General features: G+C 40.1%; 1 protein-coding gene across 3 annotated transcripts in view; it reads right to left on the bottom strand.

Annotated features, from left to right (window-relative positions):
- The window catches only part of ZFAND3 (zinc finger AN1-type containing 3), a 297507-nt gene that overhangs the window by 196265 nt on the left and 87755 nt on the right, over positions 1–13487 (bottom strand). For all 3 annotated transcript variants that reach the window (XM_074332881.2, XM_074332882.2, XM_074332883.2), the window contains exon 2: positions 2037–2077. In XM_074332881.2, coding sequence (XP_074188982.1) covers positions 2037–2077 — 41 coding nt within the window. The remainder of the gene's footprint in view (positions 1–2036; positions 2078–13487) is intronic.

Genomic DNA, 13487 nt, shown 5'->3' on the forward strand with positions numbered 1-13487 from the left:
TGTATAGAGTAAATGGACAGAGATCACCAGAAAGACAATAAATAACCACAGAAAATAAAACTACAACAAGTTCAAAGAAACGCAAAGACCATGGCTGAACTGTCTTCATTGGTAATTTTTTAAACTCTGTATTTAGTTAGGGACCTGAGAGTTCTTTCAGGATGTGAGCCACCTTACTCAAAGGTACCTGGCCTTCCCCCAAAGCCACACTTCACTGAATTACAAAGGGGAGCTAACTTTACATGGAGACACTCATACAATCTCATGTACATTTTGTCTCACTGCTACTTTCCTCTTTACTATGAAGTTAAACTCTCATCAGTGAAGAAGCATTTCTTCATACCTGTAATTGGAGATATGCAGAGTAAGAAAAGCAGAATACATTCAACATGGCAGAGATACTGCTAAAAGATGGATAAAAACCAACCTTACTGATATTTTTTCCTTTTAAAGACCTAAAGTATTCAACAAATTCTAAACTTTTAACAGATACAAACTGCCAGCTATCCCAGCCCTGCCCACCTAGCCCCTAGGTTACACAGAAATGTAAAGGTCTAGAAAGCTTACACTATGATTATTTCCCTGCCCAAACAGCACAATGAACAGAAGATGAAAACTGACCAATTCTCCACTTGACCAAACTCTAGCCAGGTCCTCTGAGCCCTCGTCTCAACGAGGCCTCAACCTTGGCCTATAAAAACTAGACTCTTGATACAAACGATTTCATCTCCTCCTCTCCCTGAACATTCAGATTTAAACAATCACTAACAGTTTCTAACATCTCAAGGCTCGTTCCCTAGGTTGACACTAGCCCGTCTTCAAGTGCCTGCCTAGGAAAGCACGAAACTGCCGAAAGAATTTAGGTTTGTTATAGCCAACACCTGACTGTTGGCCCTGAGCACCTATCTTAGAGCATTTTACTAAAAAGAGTTTACAACTGTGAATCCTTCCTCTGTCCCTTGGAGATGTATCTGTATCTCCTACAACTCAGGAGCATTTTTCTCAAGGATATGAAAGCCATTCCTTTCAAATGTGATGGGCAGGAAGCACAGGGCCTCAGTCTCTGCAGAAGGATAGAATCCTAACTTGCAGCGTTGTCAGCTAAGAGACACGGCGGCCTGATCACCATTTAAAGTGGCCAACCCTTCGTCATTTTTCACTTCCCTGACTCTACTGAGCCAAGATGGCAACCCTTGCCTTCTCCCTCAACCTCCCTTTAAAACGCCCAGTTCCTCTGCACGAAGTTCAGTTCAGTTCACATTGGACTCACTTCCCTACCGTAGCAGTACATTACTGAGTAAAATCTGTCCTTACAATTTTAACTAGTGTCTGGCTTTATCTTTGACAAAAATGAAGCAATAAAGAAGGAATGTTAAACATATCTCAATTAATAAAAACTACTTTACATAAGATCATTCAAATATAAAGTTCTTAAAAAACAAAACCAACCACCATGAAGGCTTCAACTTCATGAAGGAGTCATATAATTCAAGGAGTCAACCAACCGGCATTAGAAGGCTGGAAAGGGCCCCTGACTAACTTCAAGCCCACACCCTTCACGTTACATGATAACTCCAAGGCCAAAGAGATTAAATGACTTTCCCAAGGTGATTTCTATGAGGGATTGGATTAGGAAAGGCTAACTCAGCATGATTTTCTTCCTGACTCCAACATGAAAATATTCTTTCTCTTGTTTTCTCATTGGTAAAGCAACATTCATCATTAATCATTCAAGTCAAGATCAGACATGACCAGTATTACTCTACTACAATACGAGTTTTACAATTGCACTGTACACTGAGGAAAGTTTGTCTGGTGCAAGTACACGTCAGATTTCATTTCACTGAAGGAGACTGTTTCAACAGTCCTGGCAAATATAGGAAGCGTCTTGGTGAGGAGACACTGCTTTCACTCACAAGCAAAGAAACAAAACCCCATGCATAAACCCAAAGGAGGGCCAAATGATTTAGACAGTATTTAAAACAACCAAAAGAAGAAAAATAAAAGTAAATTAAAAATCCTTTTTCTGCACTTACCAGCAAAGCATTTGGAACAGAGGTTCATAGTCTTGCTGGACCTGGGGCAAAAAAAAAGAAAAAAAAGAAAGAAGAGCTAAAAATTCAGTATCACTCTAATCAAAACATAAAGATGTTTGAAACACAGGCAAAGAATTTCCTGGACAGGCAACTGAACTAATAAACTAACGATAAGTCCCTAACCAGCCACCCCTCCCCCACAACAAAACAAAAACAAACGAAACAAAAATAAAACATGACATTTTGTTATCTGTGAGTTATCCAATGCATTATTTTTTGTGATTAGCAGCTTAAGAAGATGACACTTCTTCCATTTATCCCACGTGATTCCCACATTCCCACTGTTCACAGGGAACATGTACCACGAAGTTATTGCTACAAACAACGAAAACTCTGTAAAGAAGTAAAACTTTCTCTTCATATACTTGTACATGCTCATTTATCTCCGTAACATTGCTTGAACTTTTATCTCGTCTTCTTTCCCTTCATTCTAGTCCTATTTTCAGATCCTGGTCACACTATGACCTTGTTATTTAAAATTCTTTCTTCAGAGGTTCCCAATCAAATTATTTTTCATGTCCTTTCATCTGTTAATAATAGCTACAATTCACTGAATAACTTGGATGGGCACTTAACATACATTATCTTAATAATCTTCCCAACATCCCTGAGATGGCTATTACCATATTGCTTTGCTTCTAAAATGCACTTTTAAAAACATCACATTAACATTTCTACAACCAGGAAACACACAATTGGTACAAACAATTAATAATCTAGTGAGGAAAAGTTCCTGAACCACCTCCTCCCAGAGGTCTTGAATTGAGAGGTCCTAGGAAATCAAGGATGTGCACACATCTCATCCCTATCTGACAGGTGAGCCGCCTGCCCCACATAACACAGTTGGAGAACTGCAGAAGAAATATTAGGTTGGTGCAAAAGTCACTGCGGTTTAAAAGGTTAAAAATAACTGCCAAACCCGCAGTGACTTTTGCACCAGCCTAATGTGTGACCTGGGTAATGCGCTAAGTCCAAAGGCCATTCTGCCATCCTCTGTTCACAACACAGCAGGGCACCCAGCACCACCCAGCAGCCCACACACAACATGGCGGGAACGAATAATAACTTGCTTGTTAGGTTCTTCTCATTGCCGTTTCCTTTCGTGATTCTCTCCCACGAGAACGCATTCCTACTTCCTCCCAGAATACTCGTGTTGGATAAGCCGGCCGATTTACAGCCTCAATCCTCAGCAACTCCCCTCCCTATACCTCCGTCTTTGCCCAGAGCTGCTCCTACACATGGAACTGACACGGGCCAACGAATAGCCCCCCAACACCCCACTGAAAAACTTTTAAGTTTTCTTTCCTACAGAAATTTTAAGTTTCCTTCTCCTTAAAGTTTCCTTTTTCCCAGTTTTTTCAGCTCCTACCCCCTGCTTTAGATAATTACCCTAAGACTTGTGATTTATACTTGACTGTAATCATTGAAGTCTGATGTTCTTCCCACCCCATTCTGGGCCCAGCGCCTGGACAAGTAACGTCACCTGAATAACCAGTTAGGTGGCCACAGGCCCTATAGAGCTGATGGATTTTCCATCACATAGCCACCTCGCATGAATAGCTTCGAGCTCTGCTCTTTAAGAAATTTATTAATTAAAATCTATTTTCTTCCTCATTCAGGGGCCTTGGGGATACAGAGGCTACCCCAGCAAGATTGCCAGTCACAACCAAAGAAGCCAACGGTCTTCCAGGCGGATCTTGAGACCCCTTCCTCTCCTCTGAGATCAGATAGGGCGAGAGTTCCGTGAATCCCCAATAGGTAGGGACAGCTCTACGCCCCTGCTCAGCAGGAGGCAGATACAGAAGAAAAGACCTCCTGTCCCTCAACTTCCCATAGAGATTTTATGGGGCTCATGCCTCTCAGTGGGAAAACAAGGCAGGCAGTTAGAGACAGACACTGGGTTTCTGCATTCCTACACATCCAGCACAATCCTCAGAATGCAACCGCCCAAAAGACCTCCCCTCTCTGCCCAAAACTTCCCCTTTTCACTATAATTATGTACGCCTATGAGGAAACAAATGGGTACAAAATACCCAACTAGATTAAACCAGTCACTCACACCTGCAAGGTAAAGGCTACAATGACCTTCATTTCACATGGGCCTCATTATACCATCATTATAATATCATGCATATGCCCGGAAGCTCATTAATATCATTATAACAGACTGAATTCTGGGAAGGAACATGCACAGTCTGAAAAGATGAGGTAACAGCTTCTTGTCAATCACAGGTGTCAATCGAGTGGTCCCATGCCCAGCAAGGAACAGCCCATTCTAGAGAAAACAAGGGATAAAAACTCCAAGTCCCCACCAGTCAGCGCCTTTGAGCCTTTTGAGCCCAGTCTTCTGCTCAGGCCCCCTCCAATCCCTTCGGAGTGTACTTTCTCTTCTAATAATGGCCCTTGAGACACTGCTTTCAGCTTGCACCCGCTTCTATCTCTTTGAAGTGTACTTTTTCTTCTAATGAACTGCTTTTTCACTACTCTACCTCGGTATCTTGTTCAATTCTTTGCTCGAGACGCCAAGAACCTGCACATCGCACCGAGAAAGGCCCACTCTACGGTAACAAAAAAACTAGCCAACTTTCTGTGAGGGGCTGACCGGCGCCCGACTGCCTCAGCTTGGGGGGGAGGGGGGGCCGGGGCAAGGCTCATAATACCAGCCTGGGCTGGGGAGCTGTGTCCCCCACAACTAGACTGAGAAACAATGGCTTGAACAGGGGCGGGGGTGGGGACAGACGGGGGGTGCTAGTAGTAGAACCCAAGATCTAACGGTTAGTAACTGTCATAGGGTCACAAAATTTGGGAGTGAGGGGATGGTCATTATTTCTCTTTCCCAAAAAAGATGCTATGTTAACAGGTGAATCTTTCTTTGGGATTCTGTTTAAAATGAAGATACCGACGACAGTAAGTAAATTTGAGTTTCAATAAATGCATAAAAATGAATGAATGAAGAGATATATTAATAGTGGAATCTAACATTTTATACAGGTTTATTATGTGGTAAGCATAATACCAGATGCTTTCAACCTGTGTTACGAAATGAGAAAACAGAGGCTTCAACAGGGAATATAACTTGCCAAAAGCTACAGAACAAGAAAATGGATGAACCTGGTCTGCCTACCTATAAAGCCTGTGTGATGTTTTTTTAACTTTTATTTATTTAGTGTGTTTTTCCAGGACCCATCAGCTCCGAGTCAAGTAGTTGTTTCAACCTAGTTGTGGAGGGTGCAGCTCACAGTGGCCCATGCGGGGATCGAACCGGCAACCTTGTTGTTAAGAGCACGGCGCTCTAACCAACTGAGCTAAGCAGCCGCCCCCATGCCTGTGTTCTTTTCACTATGTCAAAGCAGGGCGTCAGCCTCCGGCACAGACACTATGGTAGTTTGGGAGAACGGTCCCACAACTAAAGACTTCATCTGTGGTAATCAAGTCAGCTCCCTGAGAAAGGAAAGCCTTTCATCCGGAGGAAGCCCAACCCCTGTGCTCCCCTCCAAGCACATATACACAGAGTGGGGAGCAATCCAAGGCTGCCAGTCATTTCAGTTCCAACTCACAGACGATCTGGGGATAAAGGAATTCCTCTGAGACTAGAACCACCCCCACCCCACGCCCACCCCCAGGAAAGCAGGCCTCTTGCAGATGTGGTTGCTCTCTCTCGTCCAGCAGGGCCATTAGAGCCACAGGTAACTTGATTATCACCTCTGCTGCTCCCTGCTGCCCGGCAAGAATCATGGACCGCCTGCAGAGAACCAGTGAGGGCAGCTCAGCACCAAGTGTGCTAGTTTTAACATCTTGTGGATGGAAAAGGGGCCACAGGTTTAATCTGACAAGCTCAGGAGACTGAAAATAGCCACACAGGATGGCATGAACATAAAAATTCCTAACTAAGGTGGGCCATGGCGGGAAGCCACATCTTTAGCCTGAAGCTTCTTTGGTAAGAGCAATCTTTACCTTAGTGAGCCTGTCTATTGTCTTTTTCCACCTAAAATAACATCCTTGGAATATCAGTAATCCCTTATTCCACACCAGAGCAGGAAACTACAGAATCCCTCATTATTTTTGTCCCATGATTAACATCTCTGTGTGAACCATTAACTGTCCTGCACCCACCTATGTAAAAGAAGTACCTGTGTCTCTAATTTATTTTTATCCAGTCCCAGAGATTTCCCCGCTTTGCTTTCTCCCACCCCCTTAATCTACCACGAATGGATTTCATGTAACCTTCCTCCTTTGATTCTATGTATAAAATAAACTGCAAACTGGCATTTTGTGGAGCATTTTCTCAATCCGTTGAGATATTGCTTCCCGGCAACTGTCGTCAGTTAGGCTCAAATAAACTCATAAGCTTTCTCTCAGACTGGATGTTTTCTCGTTGACAATCTGTATTTCACAAAACTGGTTAAGGAAAAAAATAGCATTTTTCTCTGCATCCCCTTATCTCTCTTCAGATAGTTTTATGTATTTAAAATACCCGCTATACCTATATATTACCTGAGTGACATCCATTCCACTCTCTGCTTAGGAATTTTTCAGCAACATGGTTATCATACGAGTTATAAATGAAACAATACAGCTTTATAATTAATCAAAACAGAGATGTCTGAAATCTGAATAAACCAGATTTCGGCTATAAAATAATGGCCCCTGGTAATGCCAATGTGGATCACATAGGTCAACGACAGTGAACTTGAAAAAACCAGCAGAGGTTTTGAGACCTCTGTCCCTTTCTCATGTTCAACATGTAAAACGTAAAGCTAGCCATGGCATACAGCACTAACTGCCCAAGGAAAGCCGTGTGACCAACACGCACAGTCCCTGGACAGACAGCAGTTCTCTACCGGGCAGCAAACATGAAAGCTAAACATGATTCTCCTGTGTTCCCACTGCTCCAAAGAAACTGTTCTTCTTGAGATCTTGAATGGCTACCATGTTTCTAAAACCAAGGCTTAGTAGGCTGAATAATGAGCACTCAAAGATATCAAAGCCTAATCCCTGGAATTTACCTTACTTGGAAAAAAGGTCTTTGCAGATTAATTAAGGGTTTGGAGTTCACCCTATATTATCCAGGTGGGCACTAAGTGACATTACAAATGTTTTTTTTTTTTGTTGTTTTTTTGAAAGGGAAAAGGGAGTGAGAGAGACACACAGAAAAGGGAGTGTGAAGACTGGAGAAAAATGGCCCCAAACCTAGGAATGCTGAGGCAGCTACTGGAAGCCAGAAGGGGCAAGGAATGCATGCTCCCCTAGGACCCTCCGGAGGGAAGTCAGCCCTGCCAGATTTTGGACTTCTAGCTTCCAGAACTTCAAGAGAATACATTTCTATTGTTTTAAGCCATCAAATTTGTGGTAATTTTTTACAGCAGCCTCAGAAAACTAATGCAGAGTTATGGCTCTGATCTCAACTTACTCCCTCTTCTCAGCAGCATTTGACCAGATCCATCCTTCTTGAAACTCTCTCTACTCCTGCTTTCTTGTCACTCAGATCCTAGATCCAATGTGCCACTATCCTCCAGTTTTCCTCCCACCTAACGACTCCCTTGTAGCCACGTTTGCCAACTCCTCCACGATGGAGACCTCTATCTGGAGGCCCCAGGACTCCGTCCTCATTTACTCCACTTCTCGCTTTGTTACCTCATGCAGTCCCGCGGCTTTAAATACTATTATCTATAGACTAAAGACTCACAAATATTCACCCTCACCCCAAACCTCTTCACCTTGCTCCAAACTCATATATCTAACTGCCTATTCAACATCTCAACATGAAACTCAGCCTCAATTTCAAAGCAGAACTTTCGATATTCCCCTCAAATGTGTCTGACCCATTTTTGTCCACCTTTGTAAATGGCGACACCTTCTTCCCAATCGCTCAAGTCAAAATCCCAGGAATCAACTTTGACTCCCATCTTTCCAGAAGTCTCTCATATACAACACTCAGCAAGAGCCATTAGCTCTATTTCCAAACAGACCTCAAATTGATCTGCTTCTCTCCTTTGTCAATGCTTCTACTCTGGCCACCATTAACTCTCACCTGGGCTGCTGTAAATGACTTTTTACTGGTCTCCCCATTCCCACTCCTGACCCTTTACAATGGTTTTACTCATAGCAGCCAGAGTAACCTTTAAAAACAAGGTAGATCATGCTATTTTCTTGCTTAACCCCATCCAATAATTTCCATTTTGCTTTTCTCAATTACCATATTCCAACTACAATGACCTTTTTACTTCTGTTCTAGAATGTGCCGTAGAAGCTATTGCCAATGCTGTTCCCTCTGCCCTAAAATCTCTGTAAGACTGGTGCTTTCCTGTCACTAGGTCCTGATTCAAACCTCCCCAGAAGGCTTCACCTGACCACCCTCTTCCTGTTTTCTTTCCCACACATCAATCTTTCATAGCTCACCCCCCACCTGTGTACTTGTGGACTATCTTTCGCCACCAGAAGGTAAGTGTCATAAGAGCAAAGACCCTCTCGGTCACTCTTGTTTGATATTTACTAGGCACCCAGTTATTCATTTGTTAAATGAATAAATGAATCCTCTCTTGAAGGCTAAACCATGAAAAATCTAAGTAGATTTAAAGGTCATTCAACCACCATCTAGAAGACAGGACATCCAGAACTTCTGTAGCTGTCAGCCTGTCATCTCTCGAGCTCTGTCACACTGTATTACTTAGCACTAGCAAGTAATGCCACCCTGTGTACCTGGCCATGATTTGTCAATCAGACAGGTGGCAGGCATTTTAAGAAGTTTCTTTCCAATGAGATGGAGCTGGAAAGAAACCAGCTTAAGTTTTTTTCTTCTTTTAATAAATAATGTTTAACGATATCTTCTGGTTTTGAAAATGCATGCCCCTTACACAGAATTTAGAAAAAGAACAGAAGCATTTAAGCAAAAACCAATGATCACTGATAATCCTATCCCCAAAATAAGAATTGTCAATATTCTGAAATAATTCTGTTTCATGCATAAATTAAGAATTTATTATATTTAACAGTGTTGGTAAAATTTTGTTGTATGTTCACAGATGAGCATTTTATTATGCTTTATGACAGACACCTTACATTTTTTTCATATATATGACATGTATCACAAAGAAATGTATAATAAAAATATGTAAATTTCTTTTTTTAGTTTATACATATTTACATTTAGTATTTCTCATGTCATTAAATATTCTTCAAAAACATTTCTGTTGCTCTATAATAGTCCATTATATACTAATACTATAATTTAGTCAGTCTCTTACTACTGGATGTTCAATCTTTTTCCCAGATTTTTTTCTACTATAAATATTGCTATGATGAGCATTTTCCAGACATAAATCTTTGGTCATATTTAAATAACTTTCTTTAAAACTGATTCTGAGAAGAGAGAATTACTAGATTAAAAAGTTTGATTTTGACAAATATTGCCAAATTACTTCCCAGATAAGTTCTACTAACTTACTCTCTCATTAAAAGCATATGAAAGCACTTGTTTCAACACACGTTCACCAACATTGAGTATTATCACTTTTAAATCTTTGCTTGATGGGAGAAATGATTGCTTTAATCATATATTTTCTTCCAAAATAACAAATTTTCCAGTTTTGAAGGATATTAATTTTTAAATAAAGAATTAACCATCCAGCTAATTCACCTTGGGGAATTAAAACAGCATTCCTAATTTCTAAGAATTCTAGAGACGTTTCATTTATAATACTTTCCTGACATCCATACAATACTATGATCTCTCACCAGGAAAACACACCCAGGCCACGTCTTCCCAACAATACTTTAATATAAAAGCGCCAATAAAAAATTCTGTCACTATCAGTGTTCCTCAACAATTCTTTTTGTCCAACAGAGGAAGAAACTGAGGCACAAGAAAAACAAAGAAGCATCAAAAGGACAAGTAACAGTCAGTACTGTGCATGCCTAAGCCAAGCCCCTCCAGTCTTGGGGTCCCAAATTTCTCTAGGTTAGGAATGGATCATAAAGCTAAAAAAAGTATAGATTACAAAGGGACTTCCTTCTTAATGAAGAGAACCAAACAGTGAAAACCAACTAGCCACATTTCCTAATTCAATCTCCTTTAATAATCCAGAGGAAGGAGGGGAGGAGACAAACAGGGAAGAGAGGAAACATTGGTCGGGAGGGAGGAGGAGAGGCCAGTGAAGAAAGAGAAGGCAAAACCTCCTCCTCTCTAAAAATCACTCCAGTTGCCTTAGAGGTAAAACTAGATAGTTAAGGACTCCTAACACTCTGCGTGCCGCCTCATACACGGAGAGCCAGAAAGTCTAGCTTCCTACAACTGCTAGGAAGCAACAAACAGCTCTACTAAATCATCACTCTTTGCTCACCCCAGGCAAACAAGAAAAAGGCCAGTTCAAACAGATGACATTCTAGCTGGCAATGACAAAGGAGGTTTTCAACAGTGCATCCACCAGCCTGTCCAAGCTGTTACACATCACTCTAAATCATTCAGATGATGTCTGCAAAGTTTTCTTTTTAAGGAAATATTACAAGGAAAAGGTAAAGTGATTAGTTTCTACAATGTAGCAATACAGGACGTGCTACTTTAAAAACTAATTTCAGTGTAACATATTAAATTACAGTTGGGGATTTATAATGAGCAGTGTTTTCACATTTTATACTCAAATTCAAAGACAACACGGACATAGTAGCATAAGCCTCTCTCGTTTTTCTGTGTTTTAAATCCATGAACTAAAGATATATAGACGTAAAACAAGTCAATTACCTGTGGCCCTGTACACATTACTAAACGCTTAGTCCAGCACTATCTAACAATTAAAACAAGATGAGGCATGGCCATCAATAAACTAGTAAAAAGGAAAATATAAATTAAAGCAGGAGAAAAGAAAACACAGTGAACTAAATAAAAATGCCAAATAATTTTTCCACATAAGAGAAACTCAATGACACTAACTCTGAGACACAATGTATACAATGGCTGCAGCTGTCTTACCATATATGCACCAAAATTATCCTTCAAAAAGAAGGAATTGATTTACAATTAAATCCTTACTTTGAGGTAAGCACAACAATTTTATACTAAATACCAACAGGGGAGGGACAGAGGGAAGGAGGAAGAAAGGGAGAGGAGGGGAAGGATGGGGAAGGGGCAAGCCTGCCCAAAAACCGGGAAGTAAAAAATCCAGGTGTGTCGTCATGCCCAGGAGAATGGCAAATGGAATTTCAAAGGGAAGACTGCAGTCAGTGGGATCCAACTCCTAGGGGCATCTGTCCAATAAGAGTCTGTGAAAGGGGAGAGACAGTCAAGTTCTCCTCACTGGGCAAAAACACTGAAGCCGGGAAGACATCAGATAACACAAGCGTTGGAGGCTTTGTCAAGGTTTTGACACCAAACAAATTTTAAAAGGGACTAAAATATAGTTTTAAATGCAGATTTCAGACTTATTTCTGGAGTGTGATCTCACAATTACAAGAGGCAACTGCCACTGAAAAAGGGCCTTTGAAAATCATGTAGAAATCAATGCAATAAAAGCCTTGGAATTTTAGGAAGATCACAAATAGCATTAAAATGATGGCAACTCTCCTAATATTACATAAACGGATTCTCGTGGCTTCGAATAAAATTTCTAGTGAGGATAAATAACATTTACAGATTTGTAAAGTGATCTATCTCAAACAACTTGTAAGGAAGTGAATAACTGAAAAACTGTGGTCAATAACTTTAAACATGGTTTTAGCAAACATTAAAGACACTGATATCTGTGAAAATCGGGGAGTTTAAATAAATCTATTTCATTAAAATTTATACCCAGATTTCAAACTGTACTACAAAGTTACAATAAACAAAACAGTGTGGTATAGGCAAAAACCAAATTATAGATCAATGGAATAGAACACAGAGCCCAGAAATAAATCCTAGCTTATATGGTTAATTAACCTATAACCCAGCAGGCAAGGATATATATACACAGTGGGGTAAAGACAGTCTCTTCCGTAAGGGGTGTTGGGAAAACTGGACAGCTACATGGAAAAAAAAAAAGAAATTTGACCACTTTCTTACAGCATATACCAAAAACAACAACAACAACAAAAAAAAAACCGCCCAGTGGATTAAAGACTTAAATGTAAGACTTGAAACCATAAAAGTCCTAGAAGAAAACATGGGCAGTAAACTCTTTTGACATGTAAATTCTTTGACATGGCTCTTAGCAAAATCTTCTTGGCTATGCCTCCTCGGACAAGGGCAACAAAAAATCTCCAAACAAATTACATGAAACTAAAAAGGGTTTGCATAGCAAAGGACACCATCAACAAAATGAAAGGACAACCTACTGAATCAGAGAAGATATTCGCAAGTGATACATCCAATAAGGGGATAATAAGTATCCAAAATACATACACTTAACACCAAAAAAAAAAAAAAAAAAAATCCAATTTAAAAATGGGCACAGGACCTGAAGAGACATTTCTCCCCTCAAAGAGGACATACAAATGGCCAACAGACATATGAAAAGATGCTCAACATCACTAATCATCAGGGAAATGCAAATCAAAACCACAATGAGATATTACTGCCTCACACTTACCATCATGGCTATCATCAAAAAATCAACAAATAACAAGCGCTGGCGAGGATGTGGAGAAAAGGGAACCCTCATACACTGTTTGTGTAAATGTAAATTGGTACAGCCACTATGGAAAACAGCATGGAGATTCCTCAAAAAATTAAATCTAGAACTACCATACATCTCAGCAATTCCACTTTGGGGTATGTATCCACAGATACATGCACCCCTATATTCGTTGCAGCATTACTTACAAAAGCCAAGATATGGAAACAACCTAAGTGTCCATAGATGGATGAATGGGTAAGATGTGGTATATATGTACAATGGAATACTACTCAAAAGATAAAACATTGATTGGCATTTGCGACCACATTGACAGACCTAGAGGGTATCATGCTAAGTGAAATCAGTCAGATAAAGACAAATCCCACACGATTTACTAATATGTGGAATCTAAACAAACAAAATGAATAAACAAGAGAATAAGTTGATGGTTGTCGATAGGGGGGTTGGGAGGTAGGCAAATTAAAATATGCACATGCAGTTACCACTGGAGTAAGTGACTGAAGAATATATGAGATCGCTCTATTATTTTTTTAAACTCCGTGTAAATCTAAAATAAGCTCAAAATAAAGTTAAAGAACAGATTTTTAAAACAGGTATGTACAATTAATATTTAAATTAGATATTTAACTATTTCACCTACACCCCTGAAAGTTTCTATATTCAAGTTCATCAAAATACTTTTTTTCTTATTGAGAAAATGGAGGATTGTCTTATATCTGGGTTTCTTCATTTGCAAATATGTATGATATTTTAGGAAATTCAAACACTACATTAGAATAAAACA

Source organism: Rhinolophus sinicus, chromosome 2 (assembly GCF_057876585.1).
Source record: "Rhinolophus sinicus isolate RSI-liver-muscle chromosome 2, RSI-T2T, whole genome shotgun sequence".
NCBI lineage: Eukaryota > Metazoa > Chordata > Mammalia > Chiroptera > Rhinolophidae > Rhinolophus > Rhinolophus sinicus.